The sequence below is a fragment of the Vicugna pacos genome, chromosome 35 (genome assembly GCF_048564905.1).
Source record: "Vicugna pacos chromosome 35, VicPac4, whole genome shotgun sequence".
Classification (NCBI taxonomy): domain Eukaryota; kingdom Metazoa; phylum Chordata; class Mammalia; order Artiodactyla; family Camelidae; genus Vicugna; species Vicugna pacos.
The window spans coordinates 19,626,927-19,653,308 of NC_133021.1; the positions used below are offsets into that span (position 1 = coordinate 19,626,927).

Sequence of the window (26,382 nt, forward strand, 5' to 3'; positions counted from 1 at the left end):
CTCTCCGTGAGGATTTGACTATAATCTATAACCTTTAGAAAGTAATTTAGGGCAACAGTTCGCAGTTACACAGAAAACAGAATTAATGTATCAGCCCCTCCAACCTGCAGGCACTGCAGAAGCTGTAGTTCAGGCAAAACATTCTCTCTAAATGATATCTTGCCACACCGCCTCCCAAATTGAGATATTTGCAAAGTACTTTCCTATATTGCAAGGCAGTTATTTACTTCCTCGATTTCCTTCTTCTCCAGAAGCTCAGAGTAATTAAAATGGTATTTCCTATTTATTTCTGAAAAGACCTTGAGACTTTTGTTTCTGGCCATTTGGGAATTAATATTCTGAATCATTATGACAAACTACAACATAAAAAAAACACACACACATTTGATAAAGCACAAAAAGTTTATTTTTTGAAATGTATTGCTAATCCAAAAAGGAAGTGTGGAAAAATCCCCGAAAGTAAGAAGTAATGATGATGATGATAAGCTAAATGAAGAGCAATAAAGAGAATAGACCCTAACCACGGAAAGGAAAATGGAACTGAAACCATTCAGCAGCGAATTGGCATGTATATCTAACACACACCTCTTACGTAACTGGGTAATAAACTGAATTCAATTCCAGCTGCTGCCAGTCCCCCCAAGTACTTTCGGAAGTCAGTTTACAATAGTTCCTTGCTCCAAGTACTGCACTTGCAGATTTTCTTCCCATTTTGTTGAACAGGAGACAGCTGTTCCTAGGATTCGCCTTTAATCAAAGGAAATTACTTCCTTTCAACACTTCAGAAAGGAAGTTTTATTTTGTGGATTTGGGATCCTGAAAAATACCAAATACTTAGTAAAACTGGGGGCTGTAGGTTATTCACAAACATGAACTCTGTGGCTGCTGGCATTCCATGGATCCCATCCCAATCAACTCCACTCAGAATTAAAAATCCCGGCAAACCCCAAGCCTGCCTGCCAGCCTGAGCCGGGTGACAGCTGAAACACTCCTTTCCGTGCAGCAAACGGCGGCGGCCGAGCCAGAGAAACTGCACTCCGCCCCCAGGCTGAGGGGCCAGGGACGCACCTGCCAGCCAGCAGCGACTCACGAAAGCGAAAGGACTTCCGAACAGCGATGGGAGAAGACGGGCTCAGCCAGGGAAGCTCCGCGACTGGCCAGTGCCGCCCGCCCCCCCGCCTCCCCGCGACCCGGCGGCGGGGAGCCCGCCCGCCGAAAGCGAAACCGAGGAAGCGCCACGTCGGAGGCGGGGGTGACATCAGCCCGCGACGTCCGGCGCCGTCCTTCCGGGGTCAGCGGCGGAGGCGGGGCGGAGGCGGGCTGGGGACTGGCTGAGGCTCCGGTGGGTAGGTGGGCTCAGCCCGAGGGGACTACGGGTCGGCGTTGGGCTCAGCGGGCTCGAACAAAGGCCTCTCGGGCAGGGACGCGGCGCGGCGCCTCCTGCGGGTAGCTGGGCGGCCGGCCGCGGCTTCCCGGCCCGCCAGTGCCCTCCCCGCGCGGTCCCCGTCGGCTTCTCCTCGGATCCCCGCGGCCAGCGCCGCGGTGCGGGGCCCGGCGCAGCGGCACCTGCTGCTGGGGGACCCCGCGGCCCGCCCGGGTGCTCGTGATGGGGCTGATCTTCGCCAAACTGTGGAGCCTCTTCTGTAACCAAGGTAAGAAGGATGGAGCTGCCCAACGGCTGGCAGCGGAGGGAGTGGGTCTGGCCGCCGAAGGGGACGGCTCGGGAGGCAGGGCTCTCTGTGGACACTAGCGTTCTGAGACGCAGAGAAGTGACTTAGTCAAGAGGGTTGGGTAAAAACTCAGTATTTTAGGCTGGGAGTAGATGCTGGAGAGACGTGATGACGGGGAGAAATGGAGAGGCAGAAAAGGGGCATTTGGTCTCCCAAGAGCCAAACCAAGAATTTGGGGATTTTAGTGAAGGAAAGCGGAAAGCACCTAATGATACCCGGAGGCACTTGGAGGGCCTTTTCCGTCTCTCGTTAAGCATCCTAAGTGTCCTGCCCGAGGATAAATGTCTATCCCCAAATCTATCAACTTTTAAAACTAGTGCTGCTTTGTTTTCTGCCCTGCTCTTTAAGCCCGTGCGCCTTCACGTTCTCTTGTTTCGCCTGCTCACCAAGGGCTCGGGAATATGTTGTCCTGTAGAGATTCACGGGTTTCCTGGAAATCTTCATTGCAAACCGATTATTCCTCTCTTCAGTGCTGGAAAACTGAATGCTTTTGGTTCCATGTACTATGTTGCTTGTCCATAACTAGTCTAGAACTGGTTCTGAGACATCTAAAACTTGCAAGACCAAAGGGCCAAGAAGTTGTAAAACCTGTTCTGGGTCAGAGTGAATCAGATGTGATGCCTTCTGAAGAGAGAAAATTTACCCATACAAAAAGGGCCAGCAATAGGTAAAGTTTTAGGCATTCTTTTAACAGAATGTTTTTTCAGGAATTGAAGCCAGTTTAAAAACTCAACTAGTTTCATTTTGCATTTAATGCCCAGGCCTAAAAAAAAGGCAGTGTTTTATGGCCAATTTGTTACTGCTAATATGGTGGTGGTGGTGGGGGTTCCCGGACTTAGTAAGTCATGAAGAGAATGAAATGGCTTTAGCTCACTTGTGCCGTAGATTGATAAGAATACTAAAATAGCCTTTTTTCAAGGTTAATAAAGATAGATACATACACATATACATTGCCTGCCTTCCTTCCCTGACCACTCTTACCACCCCGACACTCAGTCTCTCTGTCTTTACCATTTTTCTGAGTAACAGTTATCCCTGTCATCATATAAGCTTATTTGTTTACTTGTCTTTTTCTTTCAATAGAAACTCACTGAGACATGAACTTTGCCTTACTACCTGTTGTAGCCCTAATACAAAAAACTCTCAATTTTTTGTTTTGTTTCTCAACATAAAAATTTTGTGTTGAAGTAACATAGACATTCTTTTAAAAAAAAAAGTTATATAATGTTAAACTGAAAATGATGTGTATTAGTCAAATCTCTTTAATGTCTTACCCTTTTTTCCCCTAGTATATACTTTGATGTTTCTGGATAATGTGCATATATGGAAATTTTAAACAGTATAATTTGTCTTTTTTAAAAATTGATAAGATCAACATATAATATTATATTTATTTCAGGTGTACTAATTATTTCTTACAGCAGAACAGAAAATACTTTGTCCCTTTTCCCTTATCACCCCTATATAGTATTTTGGCTTAATCCACACTCTGTCTTTTCATTATTGTCACTGTAAAGTTTAGTTACTGCTGTGCTGCAGTGTTCCCCTTTTTCCTACACCTTTTTTCCCCTAGAGTAACTAATATTTCATTGCCTTAGTTTTCTTTGTATGTTTGGTTAAGTCATTTCATGCTATACAGAAGCTCTCCTCCAAGTTTGTCCACACACCTCCCTGCCTGGTCAGCGCTCCATCCTGCTCCAGATTGGACCTGTGTCCCTCTCCATGCCTGGTGCACAGCTGTTCTGGACATGTCCTTGCTGTCCTTCTAGGAATTTTCCTTCCTTTTCTGTTTTATTAGAACTTATGTTTTTCTTGCTTTACTCTTTGATGAAGCACATGCTTTAGACATTTCCTGCAAAGGTTTCCAAAGTGATCGTTTTTCTGCAGTTTCAAATACTGAAGATGTTTTGGTCTGTCTTCACTTTTAATTTATAATTGGGCTAGATACAGAATTCTGAATTGGGAAAATGTTTCTTTCATAATTTTGAAGATGTTGTCGTCGTCCTCCAGCTTCTAGTATTGTTGTTAAGACCAGTATTTTTCGATTTTTTTCCCTTAGTCTTTCTAGTAGATTTTAGAATGTTTCATTTATCCTTGGTGTTTTTAAATTTGAAAGAGTTGTGCCCTGTTATGTAATGTTTTGATTCATTGTGCTAGGCCTTCTGCACCTTTTTAACACAAAGTTGCATTTTTTTCCATTCTAGGATTTTTTTTTTTTTTTTTTACTGTTTAATATTTCTACTTTCCTGAGAATCTTGTTGGTCATATGGTACTAAATTGATGATCAGATATGCTTTTCCATTTTACTTTCACTTTTTTTTTAATAAGTTTCTGGGATATTTCCTTTGTCTTCCAAATCTTTTGAATATTTGGTTCAGCTATCTTATTTTTAATTTATAAATGCTTTTTCTTATTTGCTGTTTTTTAAAACTCTTGTGGCATTGCTTTATAATGCTATGTCTTTTAAGTGTCTTAAGTTTTTTTTTTTTTCCTTCTGTTTCTATTTTTATATTAGCTCTTCACACTGGAAACTTTCCTCATAGATCTGTTGGAAATAATAATTCTGTTGCATGAATATACTATGGCTTGTTTCTTCGTTTGCATCATAATAGGTTGTAGTAAGTGAAACTGTTAGATTTTCCAAAGTGATTATACCATTTTTGTACTTCGACCAGCAACATTTGACATTTCTAATTGTTCCATCTCTCTACCAACATGTGGTGTTGCCAGTATCCTCACGTCAGTCAGTCTGTTGGGTGTGCAGTGGTACCTCACTTTGCTTTCACTTTGCGTTTCTTTGATGACTTTTGGGTGTTAAAACACTTCTTCATGTGCTAATTGGCCATTTGTGTATCTTCTTTTGCAGCATGTTCAAATCCTTTCCCCATTTTTTTGTTTTGGGTTTTTTGTTTGTTTTTTGGTCTAAAAACTATATTTATTTATGTATTCTGGAATTGAGTCTTTTATAAGCTGCATTTTGTGAATATCCCCCTTTTCCTCTACTATGGCTTCCCTATTCAGTGTCTTTTTTTTTTAATTTATTCATTTTTTTTTAATGGGGATTTTTGCTGAGTGGAGTTTTTTTTTTTTTTAACATTTTTGAATGAAGTTTTTTTTTTTTTTTGGTGAAGCTTTAGCTTTTATGCTTAGGCCCATGAGCCATCTAAAATTATTTTGGGGGTTATGTGGGTAGGGGTTGTGATTTATTAATTTTTTAGAAGAATATCTGCTTGTCCCAGTATGATTTACTGAAGATTTTTCTTTCCCAGTGGATTACTTTGGAGTCTGTTGAAACTCAAATGATTTAAAAAAAGTTTTTATTGACGTATAGTCAGTTAACAATGTTTTGTCAATTTCTGGTGTACAGCATAATGTTCTAGTTAGATGTATACGTACATATATTCCTTTTTATTTTTTTCATTATAGATTATTACAAGATATTGAATATAGTTCCCCGTGCTATTAAGTAGAAACTTGTGTATGTATTTTATATGTTATAGACAGTATCCGCAAATGTGGAACTCCCAATTTATCCCTTCCCACCCACATCCTGCCCTGGTAACCATAAGTTTGTTTTCTCTGAGTCTGTTTCTATTTTGTAAATAAGTTCATTTGTGTCTTTGATTTTTATCTCTAGACTTTGTCTTCTCTTGCAATGACTTCAGGTATATTTTGGAAGTAGTTTCTCCCAATTTTGTTTTGTTAATCTTTTCAAAGAAGAGATTTTTTTTTGTTGTCTCTTCCTAATTCCTGTTGTTTATTTACTTCCTTCTACTTACTTTTGGTTTATTTTACTCCCCTCTTCCCATCTTCTTAAGGGTTGGGTGTGTGGCATTGTTTTTTTTCTTTTTCCTTTCATCTATAAACATCTTAAAGCTGTAACTGTTCTGTTAATTACTGCTTTAGCCTTACTCCACAAGTTTTAATATGTTGTATTTCATTCAGTTTGAAACATTAAAAAATTTGATTTCTTCTTTGACCTATGGAATCTTTACAAGTGTTGTTATAGTTTCCAAATATTTATTTTCGTGATGCAGGGAAAAACGTATGTGGGGTGTGAGGAGGGTCCTCGGTTGAGCCCTTGGGACCTGCCTGGCCAGGAGTAGGTTCTTGGCTTCAAGCAGAAAAGAATTAAAGAGTGAGCCACAGTTGAGTAAAGGTAGATTTGTTTAGAGATACATACTGCATAGAGTGTAGGCTGTTCACCAAGAGAAAGGCCACAAGGTGTGTGGGATGGGTGCTTAGGTTAAAGTAAGAGTAGGTACGCACTCCCTAGACAGTGCGGGCCATCTCTGAAGAGGAGGGAGCCAGAGGGGGCCACGAGGTGCCGCGCGTTGCCAGTTTTTATGGGCTCCTTAGCTTCATAAGTTAACTGGTGGGAGGACCATCCTAACTACCCTGGGGAAGGGGCTGGGATTCCTGGGAATTTGGCCACTGCCCACTCTTTGACCTTTTACAATTAGCCTTGGAGCTGTCTTGGTGCCTGTGGGCATGTTATTCATGTTATTCATGCTAATATATTACAGTGAGGATATAGTGAAGCTCAAGGTCTACTCGAAGCCAAACCTCCCACCATCTTGAGCCTCAAGGCCTAATGGGAATTGAACTTATGCCATTTTGGTGTTAATTGCTGTCATTCCTTGAATGGCTGTGCCCTGCCCTCTTCCCTCCTGTCTCAGTCAGAAGCAAGCTCTGTAAGCTTTCCTTTTTTTTTTTTTTTTTTTTACAAATTTATTGGGACTTTTATAGTTCATCAAAATAGTCTGTTTGGTATATGTACCGTTTGCACTTGAACGTGTATTCGGTATGCAGTGTTCTATAAATGTTTATTTAAGGTGTTAATTTTGTTTATATATTTTATATCTTAATGTGTATCTCTTCTAAAGAGCATATGTTGGGATCTTGTTTATTTTATCTAGGGTGAAATTCTCTTTTAGTTGGAATGTTGACCCAATTTATTGATGTGGTTGGATTTATGATATGGTTAGATGTTAAGGTATGTTGTTGTATCATTTGTTTTCTGTTTGTCCCATCTCAGTTTGTTTTGTTATTACTCTATTCCTCTTTTCCCACTTTCTTTTGGGTTAACTATTATTTTTTTCTGAAGAACTCTATTTTTATTTTTTGCCTTTTTTTAAAAATTCCATTTTGCATCATTTTGATGGTCCTTCTAGGCAACATACATTCTTACCTTTTTGCAGTCTAAGGCTACTAAGGGTTAATAATGCAACGCTCGGAAGTTTTAAGAATCTTTAAACTGTATATGGAGTTGTACTCTCCCCTCCGCTAGTCCTTTATACAGGTTACAAGTTTGTATTGTGTCTACGTGTGTTGTAAGTTGTACAATACAATGTTATAATTTTTGCCATAGACAATCACATTCTTTAAAGAGAGTAAATTTTTCTTACATTTACCCACATTACTATTTTTCATGTTTTGAATTTCCATCTTGTATAATTACCCTTCAAGCTGAAAAACTACCATTTTTATAGTGTGGTTTTATCTGAAAACGTCTTTATTTTGCCTTTATTCCTGAAGTATATCTTTGCTGAAAATAGCAGCTTTTTTTCCCCCCAACTTCACAGGCCTGTCATTTCTGTATCTATAAAATCTGCCAAGTGGGCCAGGTCAGTAGTTCTGTGCATTTTTGGAGACCTGGGTTCCTCAAACTTGCCGTATAGCTGGTGCCTTTGTTGATGAAGAGGTGGAGGTGGGAGGGAAGGAGTAGAGCTCAAGTTCTGTGGTCTGTTCCAAGCCATGATATTTTATGATTCTATAATAAGTATAATGTAGGGCAGAATTACTTGTTTTTTGGTTTTTAAAATAGCTTTTCTCTTTCTTCCTTTCTTTCCTTCTCTTTCTTTCTCTCTCCCTTTCTCTTTCTCTCTCCCTCTCCCTCTCAAGAGGCTGACTTGCTTGGCACCTCCTCATTGCTGTCTAGGCCTTCAGGTCTCAGACTGTAGCATCATCTCAGACATTTTACTGCCTACCCCCTTGCAATAATGCAAACTGATTTTCTGTATGTGCGATATTCCAGTTTGGAGTCACTGGATTTGGCAGAGGGCATTTCTGTTTGTTTAGTTAACGTCGTTCACATACTCTGTTATGTACAGCTTGTTCTCATCACATGACAGTCTTGGCGCAGACATCATGTATCTAGAAGGTGGCAATCCCTATTGCATGGTATTTTGGGGAATTTCTTACATCTTAAAAGTTGGTCATTTCATCACACATTTTAACAATATCCAATTTTCACATGATTAAATAATTGTTAACATATTATTTCACAGTAACACTGTGAAGTATTTAACTGCCAGTTAACTGCCAGCATTTAGTGCTTCTCTAATACTTTTCACATGTTAGTCTATATACATTGTTTGGTATTCTGTACTAAAATTTCAAAATGAGTTTAGTTAAAAAAGGGGGATAGTAAGGGGATAAACTTTTTTTCTTTGATTTTTTTCTTGCACTTAATTTTTTAAAATTCCTTTTTCATCATTTTTCTTTCTTCTTTTTGGTGGGGGGAGGTAATTAGGTTTGTTTATTTTTAGAGGAGGTACTGGGGATTGAACCCAGGATCTCCTATATGCTAAGCATGTGCTCTACCACTCTACCCTCCCCCTTCATCATTTTTCTTGATAGCCATTTTACCCGTATTTGTGTACAAGTGTGCTTACTGATTTTCTTTTGAAGCCTCATCCTGTATAGTCTTTATTCCTTGCTTACAAAAATATATGAGCCAGCTTTTAAGGAAATCCAGGAGAATAAACACCACAGCCAAGACTGTAGAGAAACTTCTGTGCAAACACTTGGTCAAAATTAAACAAAAGCTCTGTGATTGGACCTTTTCCTCATTTCATATAAACAAACATGCTTTGTGTCTGGCTCTGGAGATACATCCATGAGTAACACTAGAAATACTCTTCTCAGACCTTTGCTGGGAGGAGAGGTGCAGCTTGGTCTCCAGGAAGAGATTTCTAGTGAAATAAGATGTCCAAAGTGACCACATGAGAACTTGTCTGTGAATTATGGCCCCTTTTTTTGACTGATGCGTATTGACACTTTAGGGTAGGAATATCAGCTAATACTTGATGAGATGTGTAATCAGAATTTTGACATTCTTCAGAGGTTAACAAGAGCAGCAGGGTTCTGCTGTGAAATGTGTCAGATCACTCACAAATCAGCTGATTGTGTGAAGGTTTATGTGACTTCCTTACATACCCTGTTGAGGTTCACTGGTCACTTTCTAAGCATTCTGCCCTGGGGAGGAGGAATCTTCAAAATATTCTGTATAGATAGGTTCAGATCTAGAAAAGAAGGTATCTAGACTGTTCTAAGGAGATTTCAGAACATCTCCCACTTAACAGACTAATTAGACAGGCGTTAAAAATCCTTAAGAAGTGGCTTGTTTTTAGTGCACAGCAGCAGAACGGAGGAGGGAACTGAAGAGATTTTTTGTTTTTATTTTCTTTTGTAATTGCTTATTTATCCATAAGTTAATGGAAGGAATGAAAACTGGTTGAAATTACGTGCCTGTTATTGACAGGGAAAACTTCAGTTTTATGCTTTCAGTTGGATTTTTTTTTTTTAGTAAAAAAAAATCTTGGTACATGTAAGGGAAAACATCCAGGTGTTTGGATTTAAAAACTTGATAAAAAGCTAATTTGATTGGTAGAGGGCAAACAGGTGTGTAAAACATTTTATTCCTTTGTACTTAACATTTTAAGTCCTTAATGTCTTGGCTTTCCCCCGCAAATTCAGTATAAGTGATCCAGTCCTCTTGTGCTTCTCTAACTCATCTCCCACATTCTTTTATTTATAAGAGATGGAAAAGAATATCATACTAGATTGTCTCACTTAAGGCAGGTAGCCTTGTCATCATAAAGCTCTCTTTCCGTATCTTAATCCAGGCATAAATATCCAGTGAATGATTCTCATTAGAGAGCTAACTAATAATCATTGTTGAAAGCACATAATTGAAGTATGCAGCAGTGTTAAATGTTTATGGTTTGCTTTCTCTTTGTAGAACACAAAGTAATCATAGTGGGACTGGATAACGCAGGGAAAACCACCATTCTTTATCAATTGTAAGTATGTGGGTTTAATTAAGGTTTTTGTTATTTTAGTTATTGGAGCTAATTTTGTATAATTAGAAAGAGATACCATTATAATGGGAAAACTTAAGACACGTGGTTTTGTCTTCTTCCAGACACAAAATTTATTAAAAAGTGAATAGGGTAAACTGTTGTATGTTTGCTACAGCCTTCAAAAACACGCGTCTTTTTCCAGCCTTGAAAGAAAGAATTAATAGTAAACTAAAACTAAGTGAAGTACACATTCTCGTGCTGGGATGAAGGGATAAAGTGCATTTCACTTAGGTCTTCCCACTCTGAGGTGCATGTGACTAGACAGATACCTATCTAGGAAGTTACTGCTACTCTGCTGCCTAATAGCTCTGGAATTTTTAAACATTTCCAGACTTGGCAATTCACCAGAAATGAAGATCGCCCCTGAAAATAACTGCTTTAGTAGCCTGCAATAGGAAGAGGCTTGAGCCTTTTAGAGAAACACTTTAACAGTTTAAGGAAATTTTGACAGGCCATCAATCCCCCTTGTCCGATGACCTCCCATTATCTTCGGTTCCAAAGAAATGATCCTTGTTAAGCAATGGAAATGAATCTATGTCCCTACGATGTAACAAATAGTTACTAAATGCAGTGCACCATTGTGTGGCTCTTAACCTCTCCTTACCTCATCTTAAGTGTAGCAGCTGAGAGCTCTTTCACTTAAACAGTTCTTAATGTATTTTCAGCTATTTTGCTAAAAAGCTACCAACTTCTGGCTTGTTGTTTCAGAGTTTAACAACCACTTGTTTTTTTTTTAAACATTCATTCATTGGCCATGATGTATTTTAATATGACTTAACCTTTAGACATCACATCACATTTCAGAAACCTGCCATCACTGTTGAAGTAATTTTGCACATAGCTTCAAAATATATATGTACATATATATAAAACCCAAGAGAGAGTTATAAGCTTTTTCTACCACAGTACTGGTGTGTTATAGGTAAATATGTATTTGTTGAATTAATTAGTGTAGCTTCACTGGTGATTCTGATAATACATGTGATAGGAGCATCAGCATTCTAATAGACACATTTTCATTTGCCCAAGGTCTTTTTAAGACTGCAGTTTCAGTTAATAGGCATGCACTAATTTCTATGCCTCAGCCGGGTCTGTTTTCTCACATAAATAGTCTTCAGAATTATAGACAGCCTACTGTTCAATGGTGGCTACTTTGCAACTTGATGACAGTCACCTGGAAACCTGCTCTTTCAGGATGGGGCACTGGTTCTGCTCTAGCTGGTAACAGGGCATGGGGGCTACTGGAATTTTGGCCACAGTAATGCAACTTCACCTCACAGTTGCCTCCTATCCAGATCAAGCCTGTAGTTTACTCCATTGAAAGAATGAAAAAAACCAGCCTTCCTTCGGGATTTGTTCTCTGTCTAGGTGTTTGCACAAATGTTCTCCAGGGTTCCATTTCTGTTGCTAGTGATTACCATCACTGATGCAAGGAAGGAAGGTTGATTCATATAAAAGTACAGGGAAAATGTGCTTCAGGTTCTCGGGATTGACAAGAGCTTTTATGGTGTCTGTCTTTTAACAGCTTAATGAATGAAGTGGTTCATACATCTCCAACCATAGGAAGCAATGTTGAAGAAATAGTCGTGAAGAACACTCATTTTCTCATGTGGGACATTGGTGGTCAGGAGTCCCTGCGCTCATCGTGGAACACGTATTACACAAACACTGAGGTACGCTACACTTACTTCTGAATTTGAATGAAAACAGCCAAGGGGTAAACCCGGAGAACAGACTGGACATAAGGCATAGCGACATCTGCCTTTCAATAAGATTCTCTTTTGTGAGGAATGTGAGGTCCTCAAGTAGAAGAGAAGGGCAGGCGGGAGGAGCAACGGGGGCTGTGGTCAGTGGAGTGCTTCCTGCAGTCAGGCTCGCTCGGCGGCCCCTCTGGGTGACACTGTTAGAGCTCCGTTGTTGGAGAAATCGGACACTGGAATAAACTCTGTAACCTTTCCCAACTTTATAAGAGGCCCTGGTTAGGGGAGGAATAAAATATTATAAGTGTAATTTAATACAGGATTTTTAAGTAATATGAAATTGAGCATTCACAATTTGGGGAGGATTATGTTTTAATTGAAAAGCAAATGGATATGCAGGCCAGCCCCTCCCCAGTGTTCTGTTGTCATTTATTTTATTTTCCTAGTTCGCAGTCAACCTGGACAACAAATCTGGAATATCTTCTGCTTTTGTTTTTATTTCTTAGAGGCAGGTTTTTTTGTTTGTTTGTTTGTTTTAAACTGTGCAGTGTGATTGAGAGAGGTTTGTCCTTGGGAATACTAATGCACATTTGGGTCTGTAATTTTTCTTTGCAAAGAGGTACACAAAATTAATTATTTTTTCTAAACGGAAGCCTCTTAACACTTGAGTGTTTTTTGAGGGGTGGGATTGCAGAGGAGGTGGAGTACTGATGCAAGGAATTTTGAGTGAATAAATTGCCTTTTTAAAAAGACCCATGTATTCCTCTAGGTTTATATTGTAATAACATATGTGTGTGTGCATATATAGTCCAGCACAGTGTACAAGTGGTCACACCAAGATGGCATGTCATAGATGTTCAGCAGATGTGGGAGCACTTAATTTTTTTTTTTTTAATTTGCAGGGGGAAGATAAGTTGGGAAGCTAGTATTTATGGTTATAGGTTAGTTTAATATATCTTTCTGCAGTAAAATAACATTCCGAAACTAAAATTTGTTAGAGAGATGGAAAGAACAACATTGCAGCATAGCTGTTGGAATTTTTTCAAAGCTGACAGTGGGCTCCAAGTGTGAAAAGGACATTTATCTTTGGTGAATAGGTAAAAGTTGGTTCTGGATGATCCACGTATATTTATAGCATTACTAAGTGGTAGTTTTTGAAATTGCTGGAACTTTAGAAGACTTTGTGTGGATCCAGAAAGAGGTACATTATTACTGATGCCATTTGCATGAAATGTTCTTTAAATAAACCATTTCTACCAGAATATCGAAATTACTACAAAGAACCTTGGCCTCTGATGTAAGCCCACCAGCATAGCACAAGGTGCTGGCAGTCTTAGACTCTTGTAGGGCTCTCGTCTGTGTGGTGTTTCTCCCATCGCCTTGTTCACCCTTGTCTTGGCTTCTTCAATTCTTTACATGGAGGGATCATTCAAAAGCTGAAATGTCTCCATTTTAATACAGCGAGTCAAAGTTGTTGATTAATTCCTTGCACCTTCCTCTCATTAATTTATAGTTACCTCCCCATAAGAAAGTTTGCCGTGTTTCTTATATTTATCCTTTCTATTTTCTTTTCTTTTATCATCCTCAGCCCTTTCTCAGTTTATATTCAGATTCCTATAGTTGTCTCTTTCCCTAATTTTAAAGCCATCTGAATAATCTGATTCTACCCTTCCTGTCTTGATTTCTTTTACATCACTTCTCTTCTATAACTCTTCAAAACACTTCATCTCACTTCTTAGCTTTTTCTTCTGCATAAGATGTTCCATTTAGGGGCCCTTTCTCACTTTTCTTATTTTTCTTATCAAAGATACATTATTTTTTAATGTATTACCTTCACCTTTTTTCATGCACACCGTTACCAATAGCTTTCTTCTGTTCTCTTTGCACTCTTGAATTTCACCTGTATCTTTAGTACGTTATTAACACCCAAGTATATTTCTACTTAGCACATTTTTCTTGACCTTTTATTGTTGATATTGTCATGTAAAAATGTCTTATTTGTTAGTTTTTTTAAACATGTTTCTTTTTTTCTTTGAAACTAGCCTCTTTCTAAGAGGCAGGAGACTGTCTTAAACATAATTATTGATTGCTTGAATGAGTACAGAGTACTTTTAAGTTTTAGTGAAAGTTACTTAAATTACTGTGACTTTCTTTTTAAAAACTACTTTTTATTACCTGCATTTTAAAATAAATCTTAGTACATATTAGGGTATATTATACATTCAAGCATCACCATTTGAAAATAAACTTGGGCATGGTTTTTATTTGTTGAATTATGAGTTATTTTTCATATTACCATTTGGATTTTGCTGCTTGCTGTGATTCAGTATACTGTAAACTCCTGATGATGAAAACGCAGTAGACCGTTTTATAGTGATGATGATGCCATCACAGAAAGTACTTCTAGCACTTAGAGTAGTTTTGCAGAACACCTCACATCCCCTTCAATTTTCTTTCTTTTTTTTTTTTTCTCACCTCTAGTTCATCATTCTTGTGGTCGATAGCATTGACAGAGAACGACTAGCTATTACAAAAGAAGAATTATACAGAATGTTGGCTCATGAGGTAAATTTTGAAAGTAAACAAAATAAATGGAGTAAGGTATCCATATACAGGTTTTGCTTTTTTACAATGATTAATGTCCTCTGCTGTCAGTTATTTTATTGTTAACAATGTTTTGTATATTAAATTGATGAAAGCTTTGAAGTCAAAAATTTTAGTGCTTTATTAAACTTAATAAAGTCTACCACATTAATTTGGAGATTAATATCATTATTGAAAATATTTTTCAAACTACTTAGCCATACCTTAAAAAGTCTGATAAATTGAGGCAAGAAAGAGGAAAATTTAAGTGTTTTTCCCTCTAGAGTTTATTAAAGCTGAAAATTCCTTAGTGAATAATTTGGGATCATTTTTTGAAATAGTTCTTATATACAAAGGACTTAGATAATAAAATACATTCATGTACCCACCAGTCAACATAAGATACTAAATCTTAGACCTCTCCAATCTGATTTCCTTCCCTTGTCTTCAGAGAATTCTAAAAGAATTCTCCCATCCTAAAGGCAGTGATCATTACTCCTGTGTGTATTTTTATACTTTTATTATACTTTTATACTTTTATTAGTTTTTTTTATATACCTATCAGTTCTACAGAATAGAATATTCCACATTGATAAAACAACTTTACATGGTGGCATTGTGTGTGTGTTTGTGTGTGTGTAATCTTTCTGTAACTTGGTTTAGGGGTTTTTTTGCACAACACTGATTTATCTATGTTAGTACATACAGCTTTAGTTCATTCCTTTTAACAACTACATAGTATTCCACTGTATGAATATACCACATTTGATCTATTCTTCTATTAATGAACATTTGTTATTTCTAATATTTTGGTAGTATAAACAGTGCTGCAGTGAGCATTAATCAGTGAGCTTAGGTTATACAAAGACTAGTAAGTATTGCCCAACCCCTCCTCCAGTACTCTCCTTTAAATTTTGGAGAAATTCTGTAGTAGTTGGCAGTGTGTACTATATTTGCCCATTGGAATATTGCTCATATAGTTATAAGTCATTATTTCAGATTCAGGTTTACTTTTAGTTTGACGTATTTGGTGCAGCAATGGAAAAATAATTTTTAATTATCTAGCTTATATAAGTTTATCTGTCTTTGTTAGAGTGAATCATTAAGTCACGGTGATTTGAGGTCATTTATATTTATTTCAATCAAACTTTTAAATTGTAGTACCTGGTCATTTTAAAGTAGAGAGGTTTCATTATAATTGTTCAGTCGGGCGTGTTTTTACCCTCCTGCTTCACTAGTTTATTTGAATTGTAGTAGTTCAGATATTAGAAATATTTCATGTTGATTGCAGGATTTACAGAAGGCTGCCGTCCTTATCTTTGCCAATAAACAGGATATGAAAGGGTGTATGACAGCAGCCGAAATCTCTAAATACCTCACCCTGAGTTCAATTAAGGACCACCCCTGGCACATTCAGTCCTGCTGTGCTTTAACAGGAGAAGGGTAAGTGCTCATCACTCTGAGGGGAGGTTTGGCTCCTTTCTAATTCTTTCAGCTTTCAGGGGGCCAGCATGTTTTCTTTGAATTCTGTCCCATTTTTGTTCTTAAAGGTGGCTTTCATTGTGTCTCCGGCTTACAAGGTTGGAATAATTATAGTCAGTTACTGTTGTTAAATTAGGATTCAGCAAAGTACTGACAAATGTTTTGTAACTTTTAATATAAATAGAATGTTTTACCAAAAAAGGGCAAGAACAAACTTCTGAATTAAGTTTTCACAACCCAGATTTTTAGTCGTTGTTCATGTCTTAACTTTTATCGTTGACTAACTGGGAGAAGACCGTAATGTTGCCTGAACTAAAAAGGAAGCCTCAAAGAAATGTCATATTTTCTGCAAGGGCCTAACTAAGCATGAACTCCCAGCTTTCCACAAGATGTCTCCTTGATTATCAGGAGTCATTTGGGAGGCATACTTCCAAACAACAAACTTTTGAAATAAATGCCATTCCAATATATTTTCTCTTTCCTTGAAAATTTGAGTTTGGACATAGTAGGGTAGGGAGAACCCAGTGGGTTATATATGGGTTATCCACTTTATTTCCAGGAACTTACTTATCCTCAGATCCAGCTGACCTTCTCATTTCTCTTACTAGAAAAAGCTTGTAATATATCTACATATAGACTTTTTTGACCTGTACTTTTAAGACTAGGCTGTAAGCACTCTATTCTTTAGCATTCAGGAGGGTATGGTGAAGTTTCTGCTGTCTTCCTATAGTGGTTTTAGTTTTGGTTCATCTTGAAGTCGGAGGAAGGGGGGTCTAGTTACAATCTTAATGGCAAAACTGCCAGAGCTGTATCTTTAGATGAGACTAAAGCAATTTCCCACATTACTTAACTGATTAGGGTCATTTTGTTGGTGTGAATTTTCCACTTAAAAAGCCTATTTAGTATAATATTACCTGAATGTTGTCACTCCAGTGTGTGAATAATTATTGTAGTACCAACTTTCGAGTAAGACTTAAAAATAAGTATGCGTTCAATTTTTAAGTATAAGGTTTTTCATTTTGAAACTCCTTTTGTCTTTTGTCTCAGGTTATGCCAAGGTCTAGAGTGGATGACGTCCCGGATCGGTGTGAGATAACTTTTCGGCTGGAAAGAGATCTGCTCTATTTATTCTGTGACATGAACATTTTTGCCTAGTACCTTTGGCTGCTGAGGAAGCAGCATGTTTAATTTATAACAACACAAACCTCTATGAGCAACACTTGAATCAAGTGCAGCTGAACTGGAACAGAAAAGATTTTTTTCTTAACTTTTTTTTAATGCACTAATCTTCAATTGGATGAACATAATGTATACCTGTTTTCAGCAACAGAATTCCTCTGACTGCTTATTCTAATTATTCAACAACTGCCTTGTAAGAAATGTTTGTCACATGTTTAATGTTTTCTGAAGATTGTAATAACTTTAGTAACCAATTTCTTTCATTTCTTGGCCACCCCATCCCCCCACCAGATAATTACTGGTTTGACAGAGTAGTGGTGGAAAATCATCAGATACTGCTTGCAGACTTACCCAGCACTAAAAACATTGGCTCCCTCTCTAAGCCACTTATCTTTTGGACAGAACTTATTATAGAGAAAGAAATCTACCTGGAAGATGTATGTAAGGACAATGAAACATCACGAGAACTGCCTTTAAGTGAGTTAACTTCCCCCATATTACAAGTCATGGAGTAATTTTAAGTTGCTGTTAGCATGGAAATTAAGTAGAGTATTTATCTAAAATTAAGTTCACTTTTCTGCCTACAACACAGGATCGGTTTTGGTCAAAACTAATCAAGGTAAAATATTTATTTCAAAGGCCAACTTTGATGGTAAATATTCTGAATAAATGTAATATTTTAAGCACATCACATTATTCAGTGCTTACATAACTGTCGGAGGTTATGAGCACATACCAGCACTAAAAGTAAAACAAGGCACTGGGAATATATTTTACTATCAGTTACAAACAACCTTGTTCCATTTGCAATGGGCACCACATCTGCTTTGGATAGTAACTAAAGCAGAAGTACGAACAGTTCATTTTATTTCATAACATTTGAAATCGTGTCTGTAATAGCATTTCTACCACCAGCAGTATGTTACTTAAAAAACAATATGGCTTTCCTTAAATATGTTTGAGGTTGTAGTGTGATTGGCTTACATGTCTGCCATTTGTCATGTTCTAAATCTTTTGCTGGATTATATGGAAACAGCTGAATTTCATCATAGCTTTGAGAATTTTACTGTAATTCTTAAGGTTAATATACTAACAACTTAAAAAATAGTTAATGAAAAACTCATAGTCTATCAAAAGTGTGTTTATTGGGTAACATTAAAACATTTTCAAGGCAGTTGTCTAATACGAGCAGTAATCTGAGTAGTGCGCACCGAAAGTGGGGGACCAGTATTGTGATTTTGATCCTCTTTATTTCAATTGTGTGATTTTGCCATGATGAAAGGGATAAAATGCATATGTAGAAAATTATTAATACCTTATTTTTGCAGTATTTTTCCTTCATTTGGGTCAAAAACAGGACTCAGTGTTCACAAGAATATCAATACCTATTCAACAGTGAAAAATTTTTTTGTTGTAAGTTGGTTTCAGTTTTGCTGTTTTCAGTTATACTTGATTTATTATATTTAGTCTAATTAGTTGGGTGTGGTAGCATTTTTCTGATTTCTATTTAGTGGTAGCATACCCTAGAACTGAAAAATGATCAGAAGAAAGCTTTCTGGGCTTTGGGAACTTTTTGTTCATTAACCTTGTTTTGAACCTTTTTTTTTGTGATTCTATACCAGGTAGAGGATACATTTTGTTTTTCATGTAACCTATAGTCAAGAACATGAGAGAAAAGCAGACATAATATGGATGCTCTGTGGTGTGTATGTGGTGGTGGGGATAGGAGGAATTATGAAAGCACCATTTACCTAAAGCACACTTTGCCAGAACTTCTATCTTGGTTGTAGAGTTTAGCCATGAATACTGAGGATAATTCTCTTTAATTCTGTCCTGAGAAAAGCATTATTTAATACTCCTGTATGTGTTATTAACTATAAAGTTTGTATCTAAGGAAAATGGCTGGTTCAATTATTTCATCAAGTTACATTTTTTTTGGTTTTTTGTTTTGACCACATCAGCATTATATTGAAAGTGTTATTTTGTCAAACTACTAGTATAGACTCGGGTTTTCTATTTAATTTTGAACATACAGCTTATTTTCTAAATCCTTCTTAAAGGGTACTTGGTTGGTTTTGGATTAGAAATGATTTATGTTAGCTGTGTGTTAAAGATGAAATCAGCATTCAGCTAGGTTTTGTGCCAACAGTTGGGAACGGTTCAATTAGGAAATTCACGTAAGCCTTTTTCAAGTGTGAAGTTCTCATTAGATGTTTCCTCTTACAGTGATAGGAAAACTGATTACCCTTTACTCCAAGAGAATGTTTTGACCCAAGCACGTACCTAACACTAAAGCATTGATTCTGACATTCATTGATAGTCAACCAACTATAAGATACTGTCTGATTAAAAATGTAAATTTGTCATTAGTGCCTTCATTCGTATTTTGAGATACGTTCTCAATTGTGTATTATACCCGTTCTTTAGAATCAGATCAGCAGCTAATTAACGAAACGGTTCAGATTTCACCATCCCCATCAATCCCTCAGTTGCCTAGCCAAGTTTCTAGTCAGTGGTGAAAAGCAGGGGACCCACCCATGTTACTTTTGAGAGAGTATTCTACATTTTGTTTTTAATTTGAGGATGAAGAAACTAAATTCTAATTTTCTTTTGTATAACTGAAATGTAATTGCTACCCTTGTAAGTTCACATGTGGCATTTTTCTTGATTTTGAGCATGTTGCATTCTTCGTATTTAAACCTGTCTTTCTTATTGAAGCCCATTTAAGAGCTCTTTTAGAATTGACAAGCCCTTTTATATGGGAACATACTGAGTATTTTGTATTGCTAGTGTAATTTAATTTCTTAAAATCTGAAATAATATAATCTAATAACTGATGGTTAAATACATAATTTTTGCTTTTAGTTTCTGTTAGTATGCTTAAAGGTATATTTTTATCCTATATTCATTAGAGGAATGATAGTAGATTGAAATTTCATTGTTAAAAATCATTTTTAAATGGGCACCACTCCTGTAGCCATTTTGATTACACATAAGTTAACTTTCATTATCTATGGCATAAAGAGAAAATAATTATTTTCCTATAGAAACTGAGTAATATAGGCAGTTCTGTTAACTATTCTCTGAAGACTTATGGGGAATCACAAAGCAAAGAAAATTTTGAAACAATAAAAGCTTTATTTTTTGAAAAATCTTTTTGATGTAGTATCTTAGGACAAATTGTAAATGGAATTGTCTCTGACTAGCATTCTTAATTCTTAACTATGTAAACAATATCAGTAGAAAAAAAAGTACTGATATTATGCCTAGAATAGATGAATTCCATTGACATTTGTCTTTGAAGACCACTTTCTGAGTCTAACTTTTCATCTGTGGCTTTGGATCCAAAACATTTCATATCTAGTGCAATTCTAAAGGATCTTCTGTATTTTGTTGGGGTAAAGTCACTTGAAGATACAGCATGACTTGTATCTAGTAGAATATTGTGTGTTGTGCTCGCCGTCTGAGGAAGTGAGTTTGAGTCTTAATTTAGCCATTACCTGTTTGACCTTAGACAATTACTGTTGTTCATGACCTTCCTACTGTTTTACCCTGTACCAAGGAACTATAACTAGAGCACCAACATGATTTTGTTTTTTGTTTTTTGGGTTTTTTTTGTTTTTGTTTTTGTTTTTAAATCCTGAATCTTTTTATACCCTATTAAAAACTGAAAAAATAAAACAAAAACTAGGGAAAGACATGTAATATGAAATTAAATGTATTCTTTTCTATTATTTGATTCCCAGCCCACTATCATGTCATTTAGTGTATGAATACAATCAAATAAAACAAACTATCAACTAGTCACTGTAACTGCACTTAAATTGAGCTATAATTTAATGACAGTGCAAAAGAGAAAGTAAGCCATATTGTTAAGGGGATGATATTAAGCTGCTTATAAAACACCAGTGTGTGTTGAGAATACTCTCTTCTAGAAAGTGTCTTGCTTGATTTATTGGCTTTTACTAATTGAATGGAAATGGTTAAGTTTGTTCAGTTTTTTGGCTTTAGAGACAACCCCAAACTTCAGTTCTGTTTGACTTTCCAGTATTGAAAGGCTAGTATACAGCCAGGATGTCAATGTTTTACAAATGTCTGTATAAATCTGAAGGTAGTTATATTCAGGGTTAGTTTTTTCAGTACTGTCTCATCCTTACTCATTTATGCTTACTGTGAAGACTGAAATCTAAAAGTCAACTTCCCAAGAAGGTTTTTTTTTTTCCCCCAAAAAAGTATTTTTTAACAGTTCCAGGTAACCAGAGCTACATAGAGGACCAATTAAAAAAACAAAAATTTTTTTTTTAGCTACTTCATTTTAAAGTTAGAGTAGAAAAAAAGACACTTTCACAGACGTAAAGTCAGTTTTAAATGTATATAGTCTAGTGCAATGTATAAGAAATGTTAACTCGGAGATTTAGAGGCATACCTCGAAACAAAAAACTTGATACTAAAGATGACCATGAGGTAAAAAATCTTCACTAGAATATTCGAATGAAAACAGTGAATTGCCCCCATTCAAGGCACTTAAGATTACTAGAAAATTCAGTCTTATTGTAGAACCAGATGACCTATGTTATTTTCAACGTGGCCAAAGAACTGAAGACTGATTAGGTTTCTAGAATTTGGGGGTGTTAGTCACAGAGAGGCTCCTTTTGCACTGTTTTAAAACCAATAATCTACCTTTTCTCATAGACATGGGGAAATAAAATGTGCTGTGTATATTTTTTGGAATAAAAAACAAAGTTCTAGAAGAATGGAAATGTTCTCTTTCATGAACTTTAGTTAAAAAGTTACCTCATTTTTCAGTTCATAAGGTGCTTTGCTCCAGTTTGTGGAATGTAGCACCATCCCATAAAAACCCCCTTCACCTAAACTATTAGAGATATGCAAAATTCCCAACTAAGGGACAGCGTTCCTTGGAGATTTTGTTCTCTTTTACTCGTTTACCACCAGCAGGGCTAATGTGGTGCAGCTGATCCACGTACTGTCTTCATTAGCACAAGGGCAAGTGCTCAGTCAACAATTAATTGAATTAAAATCAAATAAGGGAAAGGAACAGCCCTAAAATTTGATTGATTGATTTATACTGTGAATCTATTGCCATCAGTGCTGGTAAGATATCAAATGACTATCAGTTGACGCTGGTTATGTACAATTTGTTTGCATATTTTGGCCCTATTCATAAGCAACTGTAATCATTTTAATCTTCTTGCATTTTCCTTCAGGAAATTCAGGGACTCTGCAGTCCCTGTTTGGTTCTCTTGGAGTAAACTGTTCAGTGTAGTTATGAAAACTTCATTTTTGATTTTAAAAACGTTTAGCTGCTATCTTATTAAAAGTGTGAACTAAAATGATGGTTATGACTTTTTTCCAATTATGTAATAGTTATAAACCTTACCCTGTTCATCTATTGTACAGAGCATGGTTTAAAAAACTAAAACTAAAAGCAGTTACAGCTTTGCTCTTGGCGCTTGTTCTAATCAGAATATAATGATTATAATCACACATCACCATCGTAACATAAATTGGTGCTTTAGAGCATTAAAGGAGAAACAGCAGGCCCTGTATAATATATTTCTCTCCTCAGAATGTAAAACTACATTAAAGTGTCTGTATTTATATGTATGTTCATTTCTTACGGTTTAAATACAAACTGTTGTTAATCTGATGGATTCATCAAGCTACAGGCTTTCTGCAAATGCTGTAACAGTATCTTAGCTAATGAGCTTGGTCAAATGAAGATGGTATTAAAGCCAGAATTATGAATTGGATCTCTCTGGGGGGCCCCAGTATTGTACAGAGGAAAAAAAAATTTCTTTCGTACCATGAACTGCGCTTCTTAATCCCACTCAAGCAACTGAGATGTGTGCTACTGGTCCAATATATAAAGCATTAATAAAACCCTAAGAGCAAACAAATTACTTAATGCATTCACATCATTGCTTCTTGAAAACGGTTCAAAGCGTGTTCTTCTAATGGTGGGGTTGTTGAAAAGACATGATTTAAATTTTTAATAGCTTTATTACTGTCATGAAATGCTTCTATATGTTAAAGTTACGTTGCTGGTACTCATGATTTTTTATTTCTGCAATTGTGCTGTAATGAGTTGCTCGCATGCCTACTTACCCAAGTGAAAGGATGCTGTTTGCTCTGGAATGTTCATTTTTTAGACAGGTTTTGTCTCATTTGCAATCATGGTGCAATACTGTGTAACATTCATTTGTTTTCAGTCAACAGTTTTATTTTTGTCATAATAAATAATTACTTTTCCAATATGATGTGAGCCTAGTGGTTTGTTTTTTTTTTTTAAGATAAAATTTGTTTTAACAGTCTTGTTGCAAGTGATAAAAACCTCTAAGCTAACAGAGAGGAATTTTATTATTGAGTGAGGTGGTGGGCATTCATGGAGTCCAAGGTAGGGGACACCACTGGATTTCTGGAACAGTCTGGGAGTGAGACCCAGGAACGCTGAGAAGAAACGAGGACCTCATCTTTCTCCTACTTATCTCTTCTTTCTCAGTCTTCTACTAGATTGTTATTTTCTGTTCCCTAGTCCCATGGCAGATAGTGTCCAAGTTGACTAGCTCCTTTGTACAAGGGAGAAGTCAGGTTATCATAGGCTTTGAGCCACAATTCCATGTTCCCCAGGTGACTGTTCATTTGCCCACATTGGATCGGTTACTCTTTCTGGTCCAAATACCTGTGGCCTAGCAGAAGGTACACCTGCCAGAGGGGGAGAAGCCTGAATGGCAGGAACGCTATTCTTTTAGGTGTGTATGTTACAATGGAATATATACGGCCTTTGTCCCCTGGTCCTTAAGCCCTTGGAATTTCCTGAATGATAGGATTGTCTTGTATTATTCATAAGGCACCCCTTTTGACCTTATGCTAATGAGGTAACAGGGTGGGGCCCCTAGGCAGCCTCAGGATGAGGCTGGTGACCTGAAAGACCAAGTGATTGGAGGGTTGGAGCTTTCGGCCCCACCCACTAACCTCTGGGAAGGGAAAGTGGGGCAGGGTACCATTGTTTAAGCTCTGGACACCCTTGAACAACATTTGATGAGCTTCTGGGTTGGCGAATGTATCCATGTGCTGGGAAGGTGGTGCACCCCGTTTCCATGGGGGCCCTTCTGGACCTTGCCCTGTGTTACCTCTCACCTGCTGTTCTGCATCCTTTACAATAAACTGGAAGATGTAAGTTAGTGTTTCTCTGTGCTCTGTAAGACACCCTAGCAAATGAATCGAACACAAGGAGGGAATTGTGGGAACCTTCAATCTATATCCAGTTGGAAGCACAGGTAACAGTCTGAACTCTGGACTGGCCTGTGAAGGGAGGAAGGGGATGCTGAGCATCTGTGGGACTGAGCCTTTAACCTGTGGGATCTGATGCTGTATCCAAGTAAAAAGTATCAAAGTTGAGTTAAGTTGTAGGACACTCCGTCAGCGTCTGCTGAGAACTGGAGAATTGTTTAGTGGTGTTGGAAAAGAACACACTGCAGTATGTACTCCACTGAGAGATAGTTGGGATAATCTACACATTGTAGTTAAGTTGTGCTCTTACTTAGAAAGCTGAGATGTAATCTGACTTGTGTGGGATAAGCAGTTTTCATTATATTCGTTAGATTCCTCTGAGGTAGTGATTTTAAACTCCTTTTTCCCCAAAATCTCTTTAAGAATGCGATGAAAGAGATACACGTTGAAAAATTACACATAGGTACAAAGTTCAAGTTTTGTATAGAGGGTTAGGAAATTCAAGTTTCTCAATATAAGAGTTCTGCTATGCTAAAGGACTTCAGTGGCTGAACATTCCAATTTCTTCTGAGAAATCTTCATACCCAAATAAGATTTCATCCTGCCTATTTTTTTTGACAGCTTCATGTAGTTATAGCTAACACATAATTAAACTGTACACATTTAAAGTGTACAAATTGAAAAGCCTCGTTGTGTATACACCTATGAAACAATCCATCAATCTAATTTTCCTAGTGTCCTTTGTAATTCCTGCCTTCAGTTCCACTATCGACCTCCCGATGTCCACTGAGTTGCTTTCTGTGGCTGGATTTTACTTGCATAGAGTTGTATACAATCAGCACAGCTATTTTGAGATTTATTCGTTTCATTGTATCAGTGGTTCATTCCTTTCTGTTGCTGAGTGGCATTCCTTTGTATAGATCTATCAGTTTGTTTAGGTGCTCCCTGCTAGCATACCTTTGGGTAGTTTCCAGTTTCTAGCTACTACAAATGGAGCTGCTGGACTGTTAATGTGTAAGTTTTTATACAAACATTTACTTTCATTTTTCTTAGGTAAACTAGGAAAATTGGTGATGGAATGACTGGGGTATATGGCAAGTGTACATCGAACTTTTCAGGAAATGCGAACTTTTCCAACATGATTGTGTATACTGTCATTCCCAGTATTGGTGTATAAGGGTCCCAGTTGCTCCACATTCTTGCCAACAATTGGCCTGGTCACTCTTTGATTTTAGACATTCTAATCGGTGTTTCATCATGAGTTTAATTTGCATTTCTGTAATGACAAATGATGATGAACATCCTTTCAAGTGCTTATTTGCCATCCTTATATCTCAGCAACGTGTTCAGATGTTTTCCTCATTTTTTATTAGATTTTCTTATGATTAAGTTCAAGAGTTATTTATCCTGTATATGTCATTTATCAGATACGTTATCTGCTTTTTCATTCTCTCAAGAATGTCTTTTTAGTATTCTGCCTATTTTTAACACTACTTCTTAACTTATAGATGGCCAAATATAGGAGTATCAGTAAGTGGGGTTTGGCTAATCACATGGTTAAATTTACTCAACAGATCCCTATATAGGCTCCACATGTAATTTTTGTATAGTTCTGTTAATATCCATGAAGTTTTCTAATCATTAACCCAAGCTTGCTTGGAGCATGCTTCATAAGATGGGAATTGTTTGCTTTTCCTTAACAGAGAAACCTGATGTCAAAGTATAATTTTTTAAAAGTTAAAAACAACTTATGTAGTCACATAGTGATCACTTGTTGAAGATTTATTTAAGTCAATAATTAAGGACCCAGAAGGCTACAAAAGCTGATTCAAAGGAGTGTACCTCTGAAAAACTGTTTACAAACACATTTTCTGCATGTTACCATCTAACTTCGTAGAGGCTGGGCCCTAACTGACAGGAAGTCAGTTACATCTTCCTCTAGAAAATCAGATGAACTTTCAGTGGACATGGTGGACAGTGTCCTAGTATGACTTTGAAAGGGTTTGGTAATCTTTTTGTCTTATTTCTAAGTTTTAGATTAATTTCTTAAAAAAGAAAAAAAAATTTCATTTTATTAAAACCCTGGCCTAACAAAGTATGGAATACAAAGGGGGTTAGTTACAAGGAGGGAACCAACCAACCAACCAGAGACAGGTCTTTTTTGGCACCTCTGGAACCCAGAATTACCATCTCAAAACCCAGGATGGTTCAAACTAGGCTGATTACCTAGAGAATCTCCTGCAACCAATAGATGCCGGGAAACCAAACTAGACAACATTAGTCAGTGGCTTGGTGACTACCCTACACTCT

The 26,382-nt window shown here is 37.0% G+C and overlaps 1 protein-coding gene across 2 annotated transcripts; it reads left to right on the plus strand.

The window, feature by feature from the left end:
* The first annotated feature begins 1,336 nt into the window (after nucleotides 1–1,336).
* Nucleotides 1,337–18,720, plus strand: ARL5B (ARF like GTPase 5B). Of its 2 annotated transcripts, none has more exons than XM_006216762.4 (6): nucleotides 1,337–1,652; nucleotides 9,757–9,817; nucleotides 11,403–11,550; nucleotides 14,059–14,142; nucleotides 15,452–15,603; nucleotides 16,690–18,720. In XM_006216762.4, exons 1-6 carry the CDS (start codon nucleotides 1,607–1,609, stop codon nucleotides 16,736–16,738), a joined length of 540 nt encoding a protein of 179 aa, XP_006216824.3. In that variant the 5' UTR covers nucleotides 1,337–1,606; the 3' UTR covers nucleotides 16,739–18,720. The 2 variants fall into 2 exon arrangements, with proteins under 2 accessions (XP_006216824.3, XP_031540953.2); XM_031685093.2 differs by having other exon boundaries at nucleotides 15,494–15,603.
* Nucleotides 18,721–26,382: the final 7,662 nt, after the last annotated feature.

Excerpts from the sequence above, each read along its gene's own strand:
- ARL5B (XM_006216762.4), top strand. The coding sequence starts at position 1,607 with ATGGGGCTGATCTTCGCCAAACTGTGGAGCCTCTTCTGTAACCAAG. Across the intron at positions 11,551-14,058 it reads CGTATTACACAAACACTGAG|TTCATCATTCTTGTGGTCGA; the intron begins GTACGCTACACT and ends TCTCACCTCTAG. Across the intron at positions 14,143-15,451 it reads ACAGAATGTTGGCTCATGAG|GATTTACAGAAGGCTGCCGT; the intron begins GTAAATTTTGAA and ends TGTTGATTGCAG.